The sequence below is a fragment of the Poecilia mexicana genome, unplaced genomic scaffold, assembly GCF_051168715.1.
Source record: "Poecilia mexicana isolate PSO_F unplaced genomic scaffold, ASM5116871v1 scaffold_17, whole genome shotgun sequence".
In the NCBI taxonomy this organism is placed as follows: domain Eukaryota; kingdom Metazoa; phylum Chordata; class Actinopteri; order Cyprinodontiformes; family Poeciliidae; genus Poecilia; species Poecilia mexicana.
The window spans coordinates 15,958,237-15,980,896 of NW_028263386.1; the positions used below are offsets into that span (position 1 = coordinate 15,958,237).

Below are 22,660 nucleotides of genomic sequence, written 5' to 3' on the forward strand. Positions count from 1 at the left end.
TCTTTTTGAGTTGAGTTAAATAAAATTGACTTACAATTTAATATAAATCAGATAAAATGGAGAATAATGTAATTGTTGACAGAGGCCCCATGTGTTTTTTTAATTTAATTTTATTTTATTTTTTACACAAATGCACACGGACATATAGTGCTTTGCAGAAACATTTGTTCCTTTTCTCATTTGGTCATGGCACAGCTACAAACTTCAATGTATTTTATTCATGTTTTATGTGTTGCAAATAATAATGAAGGAGCCAAGGTCCAATTCTAAATCCATCAAAGAATATGCTGCAAGACTTGATAATATGTGTATATATATATATATATATATATATATATATATATATATATATATATATATATATATATATATATATATATATATATATATATATAGTAGATACCTGTAACTGCAAAGCATAGGTGGTTGAGAAATACCCCAATACATATTTGCTTATGTTCATTGATGGCATTTTACTTTAACAACGAGCCTCATTTTGTAACGGTTAATCAAGAAAGATGTCGATTTGAGTTCTTAGCACCTTTGCTACTTCTGTTATCTGCTAAAACCAGCAGCTGCCAAATTATAGCTTTCTCTGAGCCATCAGTATAAAGCGTTAATTGTAAACATATCTAATATGGCATTATTTTGATATAAATCTCATAATCTTTGATAAAGACACTATGCTGAGAAGTATAGTGAATCCCTCACCTGTCAGGCAGTTGGGTTTTCCCTTATTATCCATGATATGTGTGCAGCTTCTTACATCGTGTAAATACCTTTTCCTGACTTGTATCCCGCTTCATGTTTTACACCTTTCACAGATAAAGTTTGTTGTCGGAGCGTGTGTCAGCTCTGATAGGTTTAACATGAGTAGCTGTCAGACCAGGTTTCTCTGGGGATAAATCCGCATCGACCACTGTCAAACCCCGAGGCACTGAGTGCTAACACAATGAGTTTGGGGTTTTTATTTTAATGTTCCAATGTGGAATTCAGATCCCCATCTGAGATTGAAACTGAGTAAGTTTCGATCTCAAAAACTTACTCAGTTTCTATCCGAGAGACTCACTCAGAAATGTACTCAGCTTTTGTTTTTTTGTTGTTTTTTTTTGTGTTTCTCACCTTTGATAACAGTCAGCAAACAACCATCGTTCAGGTTGACAACATGATGCCTCTTTTGTTTTTTTTTTGTTTTTTTTGTTGCTTTTTTGCAGTGATTGATGGTCCGACTCAGCTGATTGTGCGTGACGTGTCGGACACCGTAGCCTTTGTGGAGTGGACACCACCAAAAGCAAAGATCGATCAGATTGTGTTGCGTTACGGCCTTGTGAGAGGAGAGGGCCCGCGGACCACCTTTAGACTCCAGCCCACACTTACCCAGTACTCGTTACAGGTGCACATTTGTGTGTTGTATGAATCATCACAGATCTGATCATATTCTAACATATGAGGGGACTCAGCTGTCATTTATATCACTTATGGAAAGAACTAAGTTCTCAAGGGATGTCTCCTTATCTTTGTTTCATGCTCAGAGTTATTGTTTCCTGTGGTATGCATAAATTATCTAATAAAAGGGTTGCTTTGCCACCTGTGTCAGGAGATAAACCAATGGCAAGAAAGAAATATTATACCAGTTTAAATAGCTGTGTTTTTTGTTTTTTTTTTCCTCCTGTGCAGGTTCTGCGTCCTGGTTCACGGTATGAGGTGTCTGTAAGCGGAGTTAGGAAAGGAAATGAAAGCGGCTCTATCTCTACTGAATTTACAACCGGTGAGGTCTGACAGCAACCAGATGTAGTGATAGTTTACCTGCATGTGTGAATCCAGGAGTAATGGTATAATGGCCTATAATGCATGCCATATTATTTATCTGCATTACACAAAGGAGCTTTTATTTTGCTCAAGGTTGCATAGAAAAGCACAACCTTCAACAGAAAAATCTATTGAAATCATTTGAGTGTATTATGTTCAGCTACGGTTTAACATTCAATCTGCATTGATCAGGAAATGTGAGAAGAGCTAAAGTAGCAGCCTGACATAAAGACTACATATGATAAATTTACCCTTTCTTTTAGTGGTTTCTGGTGCTTTTAAAAAATAAAAAAAAAACTGCTGATATATTTGCTTGCTCGCAATTTCTGAGAATTGGTCTTTGTGTCCCCAACATTGTCAGCTTTATCATTCTTCTCAGAGATCGATGCCCCCAAGAACTTACGGCTCGTGTCCAAGACCTCGACTACCCTCGAGCTTGAATGGGATAACAGTGAGGCTGAGGTAAAGAGACGTGAGACAGATTTAATCCATTTGTCTCAATTTGCTTTCAACCACTTTAAGAGATTGATGGCTGTGGGATTCATCTCAAGATAAGAGGTTTTAGTTATTTTGAATGTCAGTTTTGTAATCTGTTTTGCTTATGAAATTATGCTGATTAGAGCTCCCGACTGAAAGGTTATTATTAGATTGCAGGGGAAAAAAAAAAACAAGTTGATCTCAGCAGTGAGCATTTGAGCTGTCAATAGATAAACACCCTGTCACTCAAGAAAAATGCTGTCTTTACAGTTGCGTTTAAAGTAGAGACACCACAGATTATTTGAACTAAATGTACTAAATGTAGTCATGCAGACTGTAGAATTATGTACTGAAGTCACACAAATCCAGGGTTTCCCCCAGAAAACTTGCTAAGCCCGGTGGTCGGGGCACCGAGGTGGTCCACTGGCGGTCCATTGTTCTTTTGTATTAAAGATGCTAAGTAGACAGAGTACAAATATTACTGGGTAATTTAATTATACGTTATGGGAAATCAGTGTTGGTGAGACGCTATTTAAATCCACAACTAGTCTTAAAAACAACTAATCAAAAAATACAATTAAAATGAATATCAATTATTTGCACTTCTGTTTAATCCAAAATAAGTCAGTGGCTCAATAAGGCCCCATAAATGCTGATATTTTAATACAGACCACCGATATATAAATGTAGTATTTGTTTACTGAGATTATCAGTGCTGCTAAATTTGATTTAATGGTGTCAGCATACATAAATTGTACGTAAATTGTAAGTAAGTAAACTTTATGTATGTAGCACCTTTCACAGACATGAACATAACAAAGTGCTTTACAAAAATGGAAACACATCAATAATAAAATAATCTATTTCGTGTCTCAAACAGAAACTGTTGTGGTTGCTCAAGTTTGGGGGACGAGTTTCTCAGATCTCCGCGCAGCCGTGCGTAATAACTCTGGCTGACCAAGTAGACAAAGCATTTGATATGGTTTGGTGCACCGTTTAACTGGAAAAATAATACTAAAATTAATAATAAAATACTATAAAACCAGCGTGATGCGTTACCACGAGGCGAGCGTGAAAGCTCCTCACCGGGCTGAAGCTGCATGATGAACAGCACTGCATCGTTAACCACTAACGCTCTGGCCAACCGGGACCATAGACATAAACTTTACAGGGAAGACAGGGCCACACGCCGGGCAGCGTGTTGAGATGTAAAAGCCAAACATAATACTGTCCACAAAGTTAAATCATTCTCAACACTCGCTCAATGCGCAAATGGCTGCAAACAGACACGTGACTACAAGTTATTCCTGCGGTTCACATAGAGCTGCACAACCAGAGTTAATGTGGTTCGTTTTAAACTCTTACCTTGATATAGAGTTCTCCAAAGAAAAATAACTACCCATACCGGACTGTATCCATACAGGTCAGCCTGTGTCCAGTTTGAGTGAAAGGAGGTAAACTTAATAAAGCAGCGGCAGCTCGAGGCAACTGCAGCGTGTGATTGGTCCGCTCTCCGGCTTTAAATGCATAAACTATAAACCTTTTAGAAATAAATCTGCTTCGCGAGTGAAACGCTCAGAACACAGACGCTTGCAATCTGGCTTGAAGATTTATCTTAAAAAAAAAAAAAATAAATTAAGCGATTCCCCCGAATTACTAATTTTTCTAAAAATAAAAATAAGCAAGCTTAGCCTGGCGGGGGGCCAGGCTTGTAATACACTGGGGAAAACCCTGCAAATCCATCAGTTAGACTTAATGCTCAAACTTTTATGGAACTGAAAACATTACTATTGATCAAATGTCATCACTCCCCATCAGTGGTATGCAACAGCTATAAATTCACTTCTAGTTCTTCGTAAATCCAACTTAGTACTAATCATAGGATAAATACAATGTAGAAGCTCACAATCTCTAGATTGTGATGCACTTAAACACACTTAAAAAAGATCTACTTTGGAAATCCATCCATCCATCCGTCCATTTTCTTACACCCTTGTCCCTTAGTGGGGTCGGGAGGGTTGCTGATGCCTATCTCCAGCTAACGTTCCGGGCAAAAGGCGGGTTACACCCTGGACAGGTCGCCAGTCTGTCGCAGGGTACCACAGAGACACACAGGACAAACAACCATGCACACACACTCACACCTAGGGAGAATTTAGAGAGACCAATTAACCTGACTACTTTGGAAATATAATATCCAAAACATATGAAATCTGCTTTTGGAGGTAAAAAGCACAGAAAATCTTGGAATCTGATTTTTCTGGGTGCTTTAAATGTAAATAGTAATGATTCTTCATTCAATCACTGAGGAATTTTTTTTTTTTTCATTTTATATCAAAGTCACATTTATATCGTTCAGTCTCATTAATCACAAAGAGCAAACCAACCAATCAAGCAAACAGAAAAAGTGAAAATATAAATGTATGGTTAAAAATAGAAAGTTTAGACCTCTGAATAAAGCCAATCGGTAACCATTCCTGTGCAGTTTCTACCTCACCAAATCCCACCACAACATGAAACTTTTTAAAGAAAACTTAAACGCTGACTGACTCCCAATTTAACATTGTTTCCATAATGTATTATAACACTAAGATGTGTTAAAAAGGTTCACATGAGATTTAGGCTGACGAATAAAAGGATACGAAGCATAACATCTCTTTATTTTCCAAAAGTTACATTCAGATTTTTGTTTCTGCAAATGTTTAAATGTTCAAATACAGGTGGAGGGGTATCAGGTGGTGTACAGCACTTTAGCAGGAGATCAGTATGATAAAGTGATTGTGCCACGCAACGAGGGTGCCACCACTAAGACCAATCTCACAGGTAAGTGCAGAAGAAATTATGGTTTAACTTCTTTAAATTTCTGCTGTAAAACTTTCATATATTATTTATTACTGAGCTCTTCAGGGCTCTCATGCTTAATTCTCAGTTTTAGTTATGCTGTTAGTCTTATCACAGTCCATCTAATGAGCACTGAAGACGTTGGGGAGTGGCTGTGTTTTACATGGCAGGATTATCTCCAGAGCTAACATTTGGTTGATGGGCTACTGATGGTATCTCCCGATACGCTTGTTGTCTTGCAGGCACATTGAAGGAAAGATGGGTCATCTGGAATATTTTTTTTTTTTTTCATTTGTTAAAGGCCTTAATGCTGCAAAGGTCCCCGTTTCCACCCTCTTTATTTTCCGTTGCTCATCTCTTCATCTATATTTCTGCAACTCAAGACTTTGACACCTTCTCGTTTGACTTTGATTCCAATCATCATGCGGCTGACAAAAACTGATTTCTCTAAAAATCCCTCCTGTGTTCATGCAAACGTCCTCATAACCTTTGTTTATCTTTCAGAGCTGTGATGGAAAACTTCATTTTCTAAGTGCCTGTGAAGAGGAGAGTGTGAAAGTGTCTCCTGGAGTTTGACGTATTGCTCGTTGAATTGCTGCGTCTCTCTCTGTCTCTGTGCATCAGACCTTCTGCCGGGGACGGAGTACGGCATTGGCATCTCTGCCATGAAGGGTATCAACCAGAGTACACCAGCAACGATGAATGCCAGGACAGGTAACACTTCATGATTCAGTGAATGAAAACAAAGTTTAGCTTCCGCGTATTTAGAGTACAGGAAATGCTGTTTGGAAATGTCAGCATAGCAAGTCGGCTTATTTGTTTTAAACAGTCACCGCTCACTTTGCGGGGAGCGCTCATGTTTCACCCAATATAAGTCACTTGAAAATGCCAGGCGAATAAGATTTTTTTTCTTTTCTTTTTTTTTTTTTTTTTTTATAGAGGCATTTAGCAATTTCATTTTATCTGTGTTGGATCAAAGTTCCCATTGCAGCATTTTAAATCTGTAATCATCCATGCTATTTAGCTAATGGCCCTCTCTCTTTATCTCCGCAACCCAAAGGCCATTAGAATTTTTATTGTGCTTTGAGTCGTTTGACTGAGTATTAAAAAAAAGAAAAAACTTGATTCGACCTTCACCTGTTTGAAATGTCAGCGTGGATGCCTCGCTACTCTTTCAAACTGCATAGTTTTGTTCTTTTTAACAGCTAATTGTATTTCTATGGTTTATGTAAAGTCATCCTTTTGATTGTTTTGAAGGTTCTGCCACAGACAAACCCCCTGTAATAGTTAGATTAAAGCAACTACTTATGAATCTCTGGCTCGATGTATTTATTATATAATCATATAGGTCATTCAGGAATTATTTTTTTTATCACCTTCAGTTTCTCTTGAATTTTTTTCTGTCTTAATTTTAATTCTTAATATCTGATGAGGTAGCTGCAGACAAAGTGTAACTTAACATTGGCTTTAAAGCTATTAATACCCTGCCCTTACACTCTAAAGGGTATTTATTGTTCCTGCCATTTCTTATGTCAGAGCTGTAAGAAAACTGTGAAAATGTAATGAATAAAGTTAGTTAGCTTTAAGGACTGTTGTAAGCTATTATTTTAGTAAACTAGTAATTTATTTCCGTTATTCTAATGATTAATCCAGTAACTGAATAAACATTTTTCCATTATCTATCTGCTACTTAAGCTAGTAGAGGAAATATATGAAAGAGAAATTGCAGTGATACTGGAGATACTTTGTCCTTGTGATATGCATTTGAAAAAAAAAAACAAAACAACAAAACATTTTTTAGAATAATAATAGTGTCATGCAAAAAAATCCAGTCTCAGGTCTGTCCAGCTAAAGTTATTTCACAGTCCTGCTGAATGTAATAAAGTTATGTTTGCCCTCTGGTGTTGCAGGCCTGGATGTACCCATGGATTTAACTGTGACAGCTTCTACTGACAACTCCATCACTCTGGTGTGGGGTGTAGTCCAGGGTCCAATTGACCACTACAGGGTCACCTACACATCTTCCTCTGGTATCACAACTGAGGTAATAAACACAACAAATATGAGCCGGTTTACCGTCACCCAGGGATGAAGTTCATACATTACAGGGATCCACTCTCCACACTGTTGATTAAGATCTTAAAGCACATGTGTCAAACTCAAGGCCCGCGGGCCACATGTGGCCCGCCATGCCATTTTATGTGGCCCCCCCAGCATTTTATAGGCCAATGATTGACTTAAAATAGGTTTTGAGCACGAATTGACTACAAACTACATCTCCCACAATGCATTCCGATTGTTACCAGCCAACATTACGGCTTCTCGCCACTAGAGAGCAGCAGAGTCACCTCAAGCTGCTTATTGATTTTCCCAGCGAATAAAACTGAGATGTCTACAAGCTAACGTCAAAACGTCCAAGAAAAGAAAAATCGATTTACAAGTAAGACTGTGGATGAAGATGTGTGAGTTGGTGTCAGGGCGGCAGCTGGCGCTAGACTTTTTTGTTATCCGTTATCTTGACCGACAACATAAAAAAATCGGTCATGCACTATTTTTACCTGTGAAATTACAATCATATTAACATCGGCTATTTAGTTGCATTTTATGTGGTTTAGTTAATATTCACCGTGAATCCAGATCCCATCACAAATTAAGCAGATAAATGCATCTACATCTAAGTAACTTCACTTAAATTAATGTTACTTCACCCGCTGGGGTCTGAACGCACTTCCTCCTGGTTCCCGGTCTGCAGAAAAATCCGCCGCGTCCGCAGTGGTTGAGCAGCGGACTGCGTATGTTACAGTCTAATTAACTTTTGCATCGTCATTTATTTCCTCAAGATAAAGTACCGGCTCCTCAAATGGATCCTCAACGTTGCATTCTCTTTAGTTTTCTCTGTAATGGAGACTTGAATTTAACGCTCCATTTCAACCAAAGGTTTGTAATGCGCTTCCTAACCAGACGCTCCAAACCGTCCGGTCCATAACTCTTCAACACGCTGTCAGCTCCCGGTCAGAAAGACGCATTTAGTTCAGAGTCCATGAGATGATATTCAGAAAGGATTTTTAATTAATTGATTTCAGTTGCCTCTGAGACTAAATCTTTGCGTAAAGTCTATAATGTCTGCCCATGTGACTTGTTTTTATTATTTGTTTGCTTACCTTTAAACACTGATTTAAATATTGTAATTTTTAAACTGAGCAGTAATTTTACATCCATGGAAACTCAAATGTAATATTTAAAACTTCAATACATAAAATCAGTTATTCAACTATATGAGATGTTTAATTTATTTTTAACATTGTATTTTTATACATTTATGCTAGGGCTGCCCAAGTCTAGTTTTCCAGAGCTACCATCTGCAACTTTAGATGGTTCCTTCTCTAACACACCTGGACCATTGATAAGCCTCTACAGAACTGAATGAGGGAAGTCAACCTTTTGTCTGGGGTGTTTTAGCAGGGATGCACTCCTGATTTGTACCGTCAATGTGGCCCGTTGAGGGTGGCCAATATGCTGAAGTGGCCCTCGGTGAAATTGAGTTTGACACCCCTGTCTTAAAGGCTCTGAACCATTTTGGATAACCTGTAGTGTGCAGTTGCTCTCAATTTGAACTTGCGTGTCTTATTCTTTCTGTTCCAGCTGACAGTTCCTAAAGACATAACCACCACGACTCTGACAGACCTTGACCCTGGAACTGAATATACAATCACGGTAGCAGCGAGAAGAGGGAGGCAGCAGAGCACTGCAGCAACCATCGATGCCTTTACAGGTAAAGAGAAATGTCAGTTTTGTATTTACACATCTAATGCATACCTTTGGAAGAAGCAAGAGTAGCCATGCGATTTAATAAGAGTCAATTAGGGCTGTTGTAAACGAATATTTTAGTAATCGAGTAATCTATCGATTATTCTTACGATTAATCGAGTAATCGGATAAAAAAAATTATAAAATGAAATATTGGTAAATCTGGCTTAATACCGGTGTTACAATCAGATATTAATATCAGTCCAATTTTTCATATTTGAGCATCCCTAACAGTTGCTTTTTTGTAGTTTAGAAAACTAACCTGTAACAATAATAGCTCACTTTCTAAGTTAACCAGAAGAAAAGTTATAGAAAAATCTGAAATTATATTGAATTTAATAACAAAGAGGCAGGCTCACAAATATGCTTATAAAAAATGTCTACAATCCAGCTTTTAGTTTATGTATTCATCTTCAGTGAGTTTAATAGATTAATTAAACTCACCTTGCCACCTAACCTGTCACGCTTTGGGTTTGAAAATACGGGAAATGCCGCCTGGAGTGGGAGGAGAGGGCGAATGAACGTAAGATGGGTTGGAGGGGAGGAAATAGACCAGCGGACTGACGAACCGTTAGACCGGGGGACGAACACGGGGGGAAGCAATACGGGATATTTACGACACCTTCACTGGTCACACTCAGAAACTCATCTACCAGCCATGTACGATGCGCTCCGCCACCCGTTTCTTCAGACCGGGAGATGAAATTTATTGTGCGGTTCGTCGGTAAAGCTACATTTACACGGTAAGCATCAGCTACTCAGCCACCCGCCCTGTTCAGGCTATCCGCTCACCTCAGCGCTCTTCCCGCCGTTCGCTTTCAACCAGCAGCCCCTGAGGAGAAATGCTGCCGTACTCCAGGCATTCCCCCAGTCATTTTAAGGATGCTTATTGGTTCCCCAAAAACGATAAAAAGTCGGGCATTATCATCAATCAATAAAATCCCCACGGGCCAATCTTGAAGATTGGACTTTATGCCGCTGAGACTTAGCTTTTGTCAACAACTCAGAGGCGGAAGTGAGAGCTCCGCGCAACGCAAATTAAGTCCAGGCCGGAACACGGTGCGCTAACTAATAAAACATAAATTAACGAAGCTTCGAGGCAGGTAAATTTTCCTCGAGGAATTTTAGTAATCGAGGTACTCGAATCATTCGAGGAATCGTTTCAGCCCTAGAGTCGATGGATTTTTTTTTTCTTATTGATAAATAATAAATGATTTTTTTTTCTTTTTTGCAGTTTTACTGAAACTTTTTTTGCCAGTATCACTTTAAATACATGAGATAAATGAATTCCCAAGAGTCTGTGCATAGACAGAGACATGAAAGATCAGCCAATTACTACAGAAGCTTGAGACTGGTCTAAAGATGCTGCTGCATAATCAAGCAAACTGTGACTATAATGAACTAAAGTGTGGCTGCAGGTAAGGTACGCCATGTTAAAAGAAAACAGAGGACCTTAAAGGCTTTGAAGAAGCAATTAGCAGAGATAAATTATTCAAGTCAGTTAATGAGGTTGTTACAAGTGTTTCCTTACTATGCCTCTGTTTTGCATCCAAATGTATTTGACTTTGTTTTTGCTGGATTCTGTGCAGCACAGCGTTCTCACGGTTGCCTTTCCACACTGTCATCTTGTTTCTAAACCTGATGTCATTTCTTGGCATTCAGTTAGTTTCCTGTTTTTTTTTTTCACAAAGTCTGTCCATCAGAGCACGTCAGATTATCTGTCATTCTTCTCACCTCTGTAGGCTCTTTGTTACTTTTGTAAAAAGCTTGATGTGGTCTTTGCTTACACAAAGGATGATGTCCAAATGACGGGCACCACTGTCTTCTCTGCTGTCATTATCATCACCCTCATCATCTGCTTTCTTGTTCACTGCTACCATCGTGGCAGACTGGCAGTCGTCGCTATCACTACATCATCATCATTACCATCACCCTCATCGTCTTTCTGCTCTTCTTACCATGGCTTCTTGGGTAACTTCAATTTAACCACCCGCCAAGAGATAAGGACAAGATAAAATGACGGATCAAAAAATTCAGGGGAAAACTATTGATGTGTCTGTCATCTTTTCATTCACCGCTTGGCCTATTGGCAGAAACTGTTTGCACTCAGGGAAACCTGTGATAGCAAAACCAATGAAATATGTCAGGGGCCGTCTGTGGATCAACACCACCTTTACCACTCTTTTAATCAACTATTGATAATGTTTCACCACATTAACCAGGGATTATTTAACTAATTAATTATTACTTTTGAAAGATATTGTTAGGTTCACTCAATTATGCAGGAGTTTCTTTCAAAGGCTATTTTGTTTGCGTCCAGATTTTAGGACAAAAAAAAGATAAAACACTACTGAATTAAAAACCGACATTTGTTTAAATACTAGGCAGTTTGTATCAACTCTCTGATTGGTTTACTGTCATACTGTCATCTCAATTCAAATAAATAAATAAATAAAAAAATACAGCACATTTCATCATAACCACGGTCATTCTTTTTGCAATATTTAAGTTTATTCTGAAGAAATAACTTCAACAAAATATTTCTTCGGATAGCACTTTTTGCTTCCTAACTTTTTCCTGCTACTCTAAAGAAGGACAACTGGGGCTCATCATTAAGTAGGACAAAGAAGTCTGCGTGGCACACACATTTCTGCTGACGGCATTGACGTAAAATATCACTGCAGTCCGTGAAAGACAAAAGCTGGCAGCTCAAACCGACATTTGTGGATGTAGGTCAGTAATAATTGTAATAATTGTAATAGCAATAATAATAATGCAGCTTTAATGCAACGATTGACGGCAAAAGATCTGTTCAGTATGCGTTTCATCTGGATTAATCAGTTGAGGAAAAGTTATTGTTGCTATATTTCTCCTGCCGTATGAATCCACACGTGGCTAATCAAATGAGCCTCTTGTTGTGTTTGGAGGAGATTCATATATATATTACATTAGCTCCCGTTTGGGTCGGACAACATGACGGCAGCATCTGCTGTTATCACGCTTTCACAGTTCCGTCACATCTTCATCATTATTGCGGGTAATCTCATTAGTTTCTCCATTTCATGACCAATTAAATCATTATTGCCACATGACTGTGGTTTGCTCTGACTCACCTTGTTCATCAAGTCTAATCTTCCCAACTTTATTATAAGGAATCTATTACACCATCCTAGAGCGCTCCCATCCATCATTGCATGGCTTTGACACTCATTTCCATTCATCTTGCGACTGTTTGTCCCTCACCGCCTCTCATTCGCCGCTGGAATGTTAACCTGTTCTTGAACGCTACCGAGTGACTTCTAAACCCCCGTTCCTCCAGGGATCAGGCCTGTAACCCACCTTTACCTGTCGGAAGGGACGTCAGATTCAGTGTTGGTGGCATGGAGTGCCCCAGCACCACCCGCTGACCTCTTCATTCTGAGCTACAGCTCTGCTGACGGGACAGACACTTCTAAGGTGACACTAGATGGCTCCAAGACGAGGTCACTGGTCCAGGGCCTGCTGCCGTCCACTCACTACACGTTCAGTTTAATCACAATACAAGGGGATGTTACCTCTGAGCCCCTTACGGCATCCCTCAGGACAGGTGAGCTGCTCAGTCTGAAATGTGCTGTGTGTGCCATGGATGCATACAGTTTTCAGCATTTGTGACTTTTTCAAAGCAAAACGGAATCGGCAGCTTATTTTAATAATTGCTTGTAAAGTGTTTCTTTCATGAAGCTTTTTTTTTTTTCCAAAATAACACTCTTAATCCAGGGAGAATCAAAATTATTACACTCACTTAACTTCACCTAATACAAAGCAACAGCTTCTCAGAATAAATTGTTTTTTTTTTTAATCAGAAGTTATGAAAATCAATGTCTTCCTTTTTTTAAGCAATTTTTCAAAAATGTAAATGATGGACAATTTTATTACTAGGGCATGTGTGAAATCACTGCACACCTTTCACGGAAATTTGGTGGAATAATTGGGGATGGAGTGCCTCAAGAAAATAAACAGTGCCTCAAAAAAATAAACAAAAAAAAAAGAATGGGAATAAGGCGTTTTTAAAAGGAGACATTAATGTGTGGATGTCTGAATGGGTGATAAAAAGGGTGAAAAAAGCTGGCAAAATTCAATTAAAAAGGGATATCAAATTAGCATATTTGCAAAAAACGTTTTTTCGGCTTTTCATTTTTGCAGAGCTGTAGAAGGAAGACTTTTTTTTTTTGTTGGAGGCAAAAAAGTAAGAGGCTTTTTTGTTCTCCTAGGAAATCAGATGGCTGATACTCACCACAGTCAAAGTATTCAACTGGAACTCTGACTAATGATTCAGTGTTTGTTCTGAATTGAAGAACTTTTCTGCCAGAAGAATTTTGTGCAAAAACTGGTGACACATTATAGTCCTGAAAGAAGACTTAAAGAACAAGCAACGGGACAACATGGCTCACATTTGGTTTAACAAGGATTGTCTGCTTATTATTATTATTATTATTATTATTATTATTATTATTATTATTATTATTATTTTCTCTATGCATTAACTCTGAAGTCCCACCTGAATTCTCTTTTACTTAACTAAAACACTTTAACTTTCACAAATTAGTTTATTTTATCTCGTGAAATATTTCCCAGGATTTATTTTTTTCCATATTTCATCTGAATCAGTTTGATGGTGACATTCCATTTAAAGGTTAGTATTCATGTTTGAGTGGATAAATTACTAAGAGGAGGGTCAGAGTTGTATTCATTTAAAAACATTTAGGTGTTTTCTAAATTTTTTCATTTCGTTTTTTCCCCAAGGAGAAATTTGTCATAAGAAGGGAGGTATTTGAATGAATAGGAAGGCCTACAAGCACAAAAATGAGTATTTTAACCTTTACCGGAGGCTCAGATTTAAACAAAAACAGTTCAGCACCTTTTGGGCTGTGTCTCTTGCTCTCCTTTTTTGATTAACCTACACATTAAAAGCACATTTTCGAGGATGAAATTGGATGGGGATTTGGAGACGGATGCATAGTATTTCTTCCACCTCTCTTTTCAGGACCTCGCTTTGATCTGCCTTGTTTGAATGTGAGCGTTTATGAGGCTCCGCTCTCCTTTTTAGCTTCGCATTTGATTCATTTGCCATATTTAAAATATGCCGCTCGGCTTTACGTTTTAGCCACAGTTATAACAGACGATTTTGCCGAGCTGACTTTGATAGTCATTTTGCCACAATGGTCAGTTCAAGTTTCAAACTGTGCTTTGATGTAAGCTTACACAGTCTGTACACTACTGTCATCTGCCTGCGGGACATAGAAAAAGTATTATATCTCTGACAGAACAGTTTTTTTTCTCCTCTGGTGGGTTTTAAACCTATTAGAAAATATGTGCATTAGCGCCATACAAATATATAGAATAACATACGATATATAGAATTACATGCAACTTCAAATTACAACAAATATTGTTACTGAAGTGAACATTTTTTAGTTTAGTTTCATTTTGTCTATCTTTGAACAAAACAATAATGTCTAAATCATTATATTACTGTAACTTTATAGCACTTAAAAGGACTTATCAGCCCTTTCAGGAGACACTCACAGAATAAATGCAATTGAATGCACACTATCATTTATTCAGGAAATCTTCTGATCATTACATTTCTCTGGTATATTAGTCCGTTCACTCCAGGTGTTTAGTGTGTCATTGCCATTAAGGGAAAATTAGGTGTAACAATGTGTTAATTAAGAACAACCTTTGAAGATTTCTATAAAGTTATTTGATCAAGCTACCATAGTAGATTGCATTGTTCATTTTAAGTTTGCTCTTAAGGTGCTTTTGCTGCTTTTTTTTCTTTTTTTTATTGGCCTTTGCTTTATTCATACCCTTCAGAACGCTCTGTTCTTTCTTCTGTTTGAAAACAAAGTGAGAACTAAAACTTATAATGAGGCGTCATTTCATTTTACGGCTCTCACATGTTGCTTTTGAAAGCAAAATAAGCCAGTATTGCTATTGTGAAGCTTTATTTAATCTGGCTTTTGATTGTTTCATAATTAGTTTGTTTGCAATATGTTTATTCATTTACTAAACATTTCTACCATATTTTGAATACTTATTATCTATTTGATTAGTGTTTTATTTGCCATTGTTTTACATTTTATCACAGACATTTTTATCTTCATTTAATGGGGCAACAGTGGTAGGAGTTTATCCTGTAACCGTTGGGTTGCTGGTTTGAACCCGAGCTTTTTCTGTCTTAGTTGGACAAGATGCTTCACCCAGTAGGTTTCCCTCCTACTGGACAGTACTGGCTACTGTCCAGGAGGACCATCAGCGTTTAAATGTGTGCGTGAATGAGTAAATGCAGTGCAAAGTGCTTTGGAGTTCTCAGGACTTGACAAAGTGCTATACAAGTAGAGGTCATTTACCATCTTTGTTTTGTATTTATGGTTTTATAAGCAAATAAAACAAACATACAACGGCCATTTATACCATTCTATCATTTTTGAGCTACTATTCCCATGTGTTGAGCATTGTGAATTTGAGTAGTTAATAATTCTTTACTAATTGTTGTCCTAGAAATGGACCCTCCAAAGGAACTGGCGGTCTCAGATGTGACGGAGGACTCGGTGACCATCTCTTGGATCAAGCCACTGGCTCCCTTTGAATATTATAAGCTCTCCTACCAGTCAGCCAGAGGTAGCATGCGTTACGTTTCATCACGCTGTTTGAACTAAGCGGGTTTTAATTTTATGAAATTCACTATATTATTATATGGAAATCACGGTGGTGTTTCTAGCTACAGTTAAATTAACACGGCATTTGCTTTCTTACACAAGGTACATTTTGTGCTGGCACACTCTGTTACACAGTGTGTTATAGCAATTAATCATGACATTTTATCAGTCGGCTTTAATTGAATTTTAAATTAAAATTCCATACTGATCAGCAATTCATTCCAGATAGCAGCCGGTTACACGGTACACCGTGTATTAAATGTGGGATAACAGCTGGGCCTAAGATTTCGTCATTTCTTGTGCCCGCTTCAGGTCGAGTGGACAGCGAGATGATCGACAGCGATGTGACAAACTACACCTTGTCTAGTCTGTTTCCTGCCACAGAGTACGAGATCAGCCTCAACGCTGTCAGAGGGAGTCAAGAGAGCAGACCTGTCACCACGTCTGTCTTCACAGGTAGCCGCTAACAGTCAATAAGATCACCCACAACACTGTGCGCAGGACAGACAGTGGCGGTGCTGTTTTTTTTTGTGTTTTTTTTTGTTTTGTTTTTTTTAGCGCATCATTCTTTAATAAGATTTATTTAAACAGAACATTCTAAAAGGAGCCAGAAAATGTGTCTTAGTTTTTCAGAGTAAAACGTGAGGATGTGCTGATCGGCTCCATCAATGCGACTAAATGCATGAAAAATCACTGATTGTAAAGGGCAGTAAAATAGCCCACAACAGTTTAGCCGTATTACATTAGCTTTGGTATTATGTAGCACTTAACTTACTCACCAATATGTTTGTTTGTTTTTTCGTTTTACTACAGTATCTGTTGTTCTTAATAGCTACAGATATGTTGATATGCTGTTTTGACAGTGAGTAGCTTTAGTGTGTGTTTTAATGTCTGTGTAGGATTCAGAACATCACCACCCTGCTGTCAACCGTAGCGCAAAGGAAAACGCACCTTGACTCTTTTTTTTTAAATTTTAAATCAGTAATTGTTTTCAATATCTGCTTGTATTAGCCTTCATTAGCCTGTATCTCTATTTTAATATTTCTTTTTCTGAAATGCTTTATTGTTTCTTGTGCTTGCTTAACTCATCTTCCATGTAAATCCAGGTGATGCTCAGAAGGTCGCTCAAAAACCAGAGTGATTCTGTATATGGTGCCAAATTGGCCTCTCAGCAGACAAATGCTTCATGGTGATGTTTATTAAAGGGATCGAAGAGTAGGCCTCAAACACTGCTTTTGAGTAATTGTCTTATATATTGTGGAGCTAAGACTGTGTAACTGCGGGGAAACTTTTAAACAAATCACGAGAAACGGAACAAACTTTTGACAAAATGAACCATTAACCATAATTAAAATCGTTAATTATGCGACCCGACCCTGGATAAGCGGCGGATGGATGGATGGATGGATGGATGGATGGATGGATGGATGGATGGATGGATGGATGGATGGATGGATGGATGGATGGATGGATGGATGGATGGATGGATGGATGGATGGATGGATGGATGGATGGATGACAGACAGTGTTTTGGTAGTATATGTAATAAACTCAAAAATCTCAGGATTTAACACCTAAAACAAGGTTAAGATAAGAAACTTAAAAATGTCCATATGTAATTTTCTTTTCTGATTACTATGACCATTTTCAAGCTACAACAAATGTGACTTAATTTGCAAGAATAATCTGGGATTTCATTCTTTGCTGGACCATCAGACCAATTTTTCCTGTGCAACTGGGTTTCATGCAAGAGTTTGCACAAAGATGTCACATAAAATATAAGATACAGCTGACACTGTAGAACTCTTTCCTGGAGCAACAGATGAAAGTGTCCATACCACGATTCTGTAATTGGTTACCACCTCCCAGCTCCATCTCACTCTGAGCCATCACTCTTGCTGCTTTCTCCCCTCACTTATCTCTTTATCCATTTTACTCTCTTCGATCTTCCGGTATAACTGTCTGTCTCTGCCTTTTTCCCTCTTCCTTCATCTCTCTGTCTTATGTTTCCTATTTATTTCCTTCTCTCTTTTCTTAATCCTACCTTGTCTGGGTCTTGCTGTACTATTTTTTTTTTCCTTTTGTGCATGTGAAGGTTTTTCACTTTGAAATGAGGTATTAGTCACAAATCAGAAGAACAAAGGACATCCTATTTGCCTTTGTAAAGCTATTCTCGAAACCAAAGAATAGCACAGTGGCTCATTGTTGCTTGATAACATATACTGTGTTTGATGAAGGAACATTTCCAGCACTCAGATACATTTCTATCAGCTAATTCTTTCAATAATTCCAGTATACTTGCATTGAGCAGAGTCGTTGGGACTTGCCTGAAAAGAACATAACTCTAAAGTCAAGTTTGTTAGAAGTGGTAAATAACATTTTCTTCACATAGCACAAGGTTCAACCGGGGACAATTTTGCTCTCCACAACAATACATTAACAGGGGATTGGAGGAGTAATCCAGCCTTGCCCCAGCCAAGTATTTAATGACTTGAAAATCACAGCAGTTTCAACATAACTCGCCTTCATAATCAATTATTGTGGAAAAGGTTGAAAATAGCAGCCAGCCACTCTTTGTTTTGCTAAAACGGCTGGTTATTTTAATCTAACATGAAACTCCTGACATTAAACATAGACAATGTAGCAATCTGTTTAAAGGGATTATAACTGTACTTGTAGTGTGAAGACCTCTCACTTTTCACAACTCAAACATCTTAATCAGCCACCTTTTTAACCAGCAAAGTAAAAGTAATATTTTTTTATTTTTATTTCACTAGACCTGCTGAGATTCTAGTTCTTCTAAAAACCACCTGAAAGGTTTATTTTAACTCGATGTCAGAAGACCCTTTCAATGACAAGATACTTAAAAAGGCTTCATTTTGCACCGTTTGAACCGATTTCTAATGTACTCACAGAAAAGTAGTTGAATGTCAGGAACAATTTATTTTAAATAACTTTGACTTCTGGCACTTTTTCACGTTGTGTATGTAAAATACTGAACAATTATTACTGTAATATAGCCAAATAATATCAGAAGGCAATGCAAAGATTAGATTTTTGATTTACAACCCAATTAAAACAGAACGAAGTGACTGAACAGGCTAAACACTGTTGGAAAATATTGATAGTATTTCATTATTCAGATCTTTTTATGAAACACAAAACATTTACTGTGGTGTTCAATAAGCATCACTACGCAGCTGTTCATCTGTTGCAAATTATATAGATATATTGGTGATTTTATATCGAATGCATTCAGTTTTACTTGAGAGTCATTGCCGCTTCATGTGATTGTTATTGACAGCATTTAGGGAGTCTTTTGTTTCGGACTGAACATGTACTTGATGCGTGGCTACCTGGAGAGCTTAAAGATGACATTGCATAGCATCATAATGGTACTTATTGTTATTTTGGTCATAATGGTTATATTGTTAGTCAATATCGCCATGATGTGTTTGTGCAACGTCGTAGTTACCTTAATGAACAAATAGCTACATGACGGCATAATGTGCAATATCTTATATTATTGTACAAAGGGATTGTAGGCATACATAATCGTTTACATAACCCTGAGGGATTTTAGTGTTAACATATTGCTTTATAAAACTTTAGTGTACAACTTTTACAACTACTACAATCTAAATCACATGGCCCAAATATATTGTGACATAAAGAGAACCGGACAAATGCAACATACAAAATAACATTTGAAACGCAAGTGAGAAAATACTGAAGAAAAGAAAGCAGAAACATTTTTACTTTTTTGTTTTTGGTAGAAAGCAGCAAAGCTTATTTCAGGTCATTTGTGTCCCTCGTGTGTTGCAGGCCCAGTGAAAGCTGTCATCCTTAGCTAGAGCACTCCAACATATAATTAAGGATGGGACATGTATTTTTTTTTAAGTGCTCTATAATCATCAGAATAGCATTTAACAAAATAACAGTCATGTCAGTCACACTGTAAGATTTTATAATAATCCCAGGCTTTTAGGCGATACTTAAATTAATGTCATGGTGGGGTAATAATTATCTGCTGATAATTGTGCAGTTAAAAAGTGCTTTAGGCTCAATTGGCTCTACACCAGGGCGTAACAGAGAAATCTGCTGTAATAACAGGTCATGTCTCACATTTCACATTGATCTATTAGCAAGCATTTTACTTCCACATGCAGTGTATTTACCATAAAAAATCCTAAATCGGCAGGTTTCCCTGCAACTCCCCACGGCGCAGCTCACATACTGGGTAAACATGGCTGCTGCAGCAGGTACAAATATTTGACTTTTCATGGTAGGAGTGTTGGGTTGATACCACAAACACCCCGTATGGCTCAGGGATTAACATGGAGTACAAGTTCACATAGTGATAAATCACTTTTTTGTTTCATTAAAAAGAGGCGGTGCAGAGAGGAGCGATTGTAAAAAAAAATTATATATATATATATATATATATATATATATATATATATATATATATATATATATATATATATATATATATATATATATGCAAACCTTACAATGGCTACTTGTGTATCATATCCTTTTTTTATAGCTAAATATATATATTTAGTGTCTGTTTCTAAATAAAATATGGATTAAAACTGATTACAAATGCAAACATTTTTGTTTAAGCTGTTGAACTTGACATTTTGGATCTTCAATGAGGGTTTTTTTCTTCAAAATCCAAGTATAGAGCCACTTGTTTTTCCTTCAATAAATACAGCTGCATATCATACCATCCTTTTAACGTTAGAAGCCTTGGGTTTGAACTTTTAATCACCTGGCCTAGTTGAAAACTAAACTATAATGTGGCATCTGTTGTCAACATCCCAAGAATTATTTCTTCGATACATCGGCTGACCATCCTGTGCAGAAAGTATAATGCTCTACACAGTGAATGAGTGCCCAAAGTTACAACTAAAAAATATTATAAATAGGGCCCACTCCCCCAACAGCACCAGGCTGTAGAGTCAGCAACAGCTACCATTTGGTTTATGGAAATCAATAAATCTTCATTAGTGCAGACAGAATGTCTGCTTAGCATAGCATGAGATTAGGCAACATTGGTTGCAACACTGTTACGCTACTTGTTTGCTTATTTATTTGTTAGTATAGCTGTAAATAAATCTAAGTAAGAAATCTTCCGATTTTAAAGATGCAGACCCACAGCAGCGAGATATTGCAAACTCCAAAGTATCGGTTTTGATAATGGGTGTTATTTAAAATCTTCCTACGCCATACAGAATAGCATGCAAAGGTTTAAAGCCTCAAAACATGGAGAGATGTGAATCCTATTAATATTAGGAAATTAGTTTGAGAGGTTTGCACAAATTTTTCTGACTTTTTTGTAGTTGATGTAATTGTTGTGAGATTAGTTCACCTATTCAAGCAACAAAACAAGGAACTGTGCGACACTTTAGTGTGCAAATAAGAGCAATTCCATTTTTTCTGCTTTAATAAGGCTTTTATCAATCATCTGATATGTCCAGAAGCTTGGCTCTCACTCAGATTTCCACATCTACCTGCCTCACTCTCTGCCTTGCCAAAATAACTTGCCTGAGGGGAAATTGGGGTTGAAACACTCGGGTTAAAGGTATAATTAAATTCAAACTCAATTGTGGCATGTCCAGCAGTCTGAGAGACGAATTAAAAAGAGGCTGGGGAAACAGAAGGCTCAGGAGAATATTTGAGTTTTCCTATATTATATTTGAATTTCAAAGAGAGTTTCTTTTGCTACAGACTCATTGAATAAAATATTTTCATTCGGCTAGGGTCTGTGCAATGTGATAGGCAGCAGGCATAAATCTGTGCAAGGTAATGTTGATGTGACTTCCATTTTTCATCATAGTCATTTTTATACCAAATCTTTAACCTTCTTTTATTCCAAAATTGTCCCCCTTTACTCTCTTTGCATAAAAAAACCTCCACAGTTTCAATGCACTTTTTTTTTTTTTTTTGTATACGCATAGCCATGGACATGCCTGCAGAATTGACAGCCCTCAACATCACTCCACAAGGTGCCCTGCTGAGGTGGAACCCTCCCCTGTCTAATGTGGACAACTACGTGCTGACCATCACACATAACCAGCGTGAGTTGTCGTCCGCTTGCTTTTATTCGTTTGTTCTCTGTTATACCGTAAAACTAATAAATTAATAGACGCTGAAAGGCAACAACTCCACAGCTTTTGTCTCTTGCATGACGTACTTGCATCTATTTAAGGTTTTTAATTTTTGGGATGTCTCTTGTGTGACTGCCAAAGTTCAAGACATCAATTTAGAACTTTTCCAAGCTCACATGTGATTGATGTTTTGTTTAGTTTTGTGTGATTTATGCATAGTTAGATGTTTTTCGCACATAATTAAAAAAAAAAGAACTCAGCCCTCATTTCCCATCTTAGCCTCTAATTAGCAGATCTTCAAATGTTTGAAATGCTCTAAGAATACCACATGCATTATGTATGTTGTAATACTGATATAAATACAGTAATTAGTGGTGTCCCATTCAGATTTTCTGTTTCATTCCTAGTTGGGAACAGTCTCTACTATCCATTTTACTTGACAGTAATAAGATAACGTGTCCCAACTGGAGTTTCTGTAGACTAAACTCAACTGCATGAAATGTTAAAAGAACAAGTTAACCAAGCCAGAAAGGCTAGAATATGTCCATCATGGGTTTTGTTTTTGATAGTGCTCCGGTAGCAGACAAACATGCAGCCTTGTCGTTGTTTTTTCTAAGACAAATTGCTAAGTTGAAGTCGAACCGCCCAACAAAAGACCAAAGGTTGGATTATTGTAATGCTTTCTATGTTGGACTAGTTAAATCATCTCTGCATCGTCTACAAACTGTGGAAAATGTGGCAGCTCGCTTTTTAACAGGTACTAAATAATGAGAACACATCTCAGATTTCTGTTCTTTTGCTTCCTGTTGGTTTTAGGACTGATTTTAAGATTGTCTTATTTTTAAAATTTTCAACGGATTGGCTGCATCACATCTCAATGATCTTCTTAACACTCACATTCTAGTGAAT

General features: G+C 37.5%; 1 protein-coding gene across 1 annotated transcript in view; it reads left to right on the forward strand.

The window, feature by feature from the left end:
- Positions 1-22,660, forward strand: part of tnr (tenascin R (restrictin, janusin)) — a 78,035-nt gene that overhangs the window by 23,468 nt on the left and 31,907 nt on the right. Inside the window, exons 9-19 of the mRNA XM_088014437.1 lie at positions 1,215-1,393; positions 1,678-1,768; positions 2,171-2,271; positions 5,007-5,109; positions 5,752-5,841; positions 7,038-7,171; positions 8,770-8,899; positions 12,254-12,520; positions 15,478-15,597; positions 15,948-16,091; positions 21,602-21,721. Of these exons, the coding sequence (XP_087870563.1) occupies positions 1,215-1,393; positions 1,678-1,768; positions 2,171-2,271; positions 5,007-5,109; positions 5,752-5,841; positions 7,038-7,171; positions 8,770-8,899; positions 12,254-12,520; positions 15,478-15,597; positions 15,948-16,091; positions 21,602-21,721 (1,479 nt within the window). The remainder of the gene's footprint in view (positions 1-1,214; positions 1,394-1,677; positions 1,769-2,170; positions 2,272-5,006; positions 5,110-5,751; positions 5,842-7,037; positions 7,172-8,769; positions 8,900-12,253; positions 12,521-15,477; positions 15,598-15,947; positions 16,092-21,601; positions 21,722-22,660) is intronic.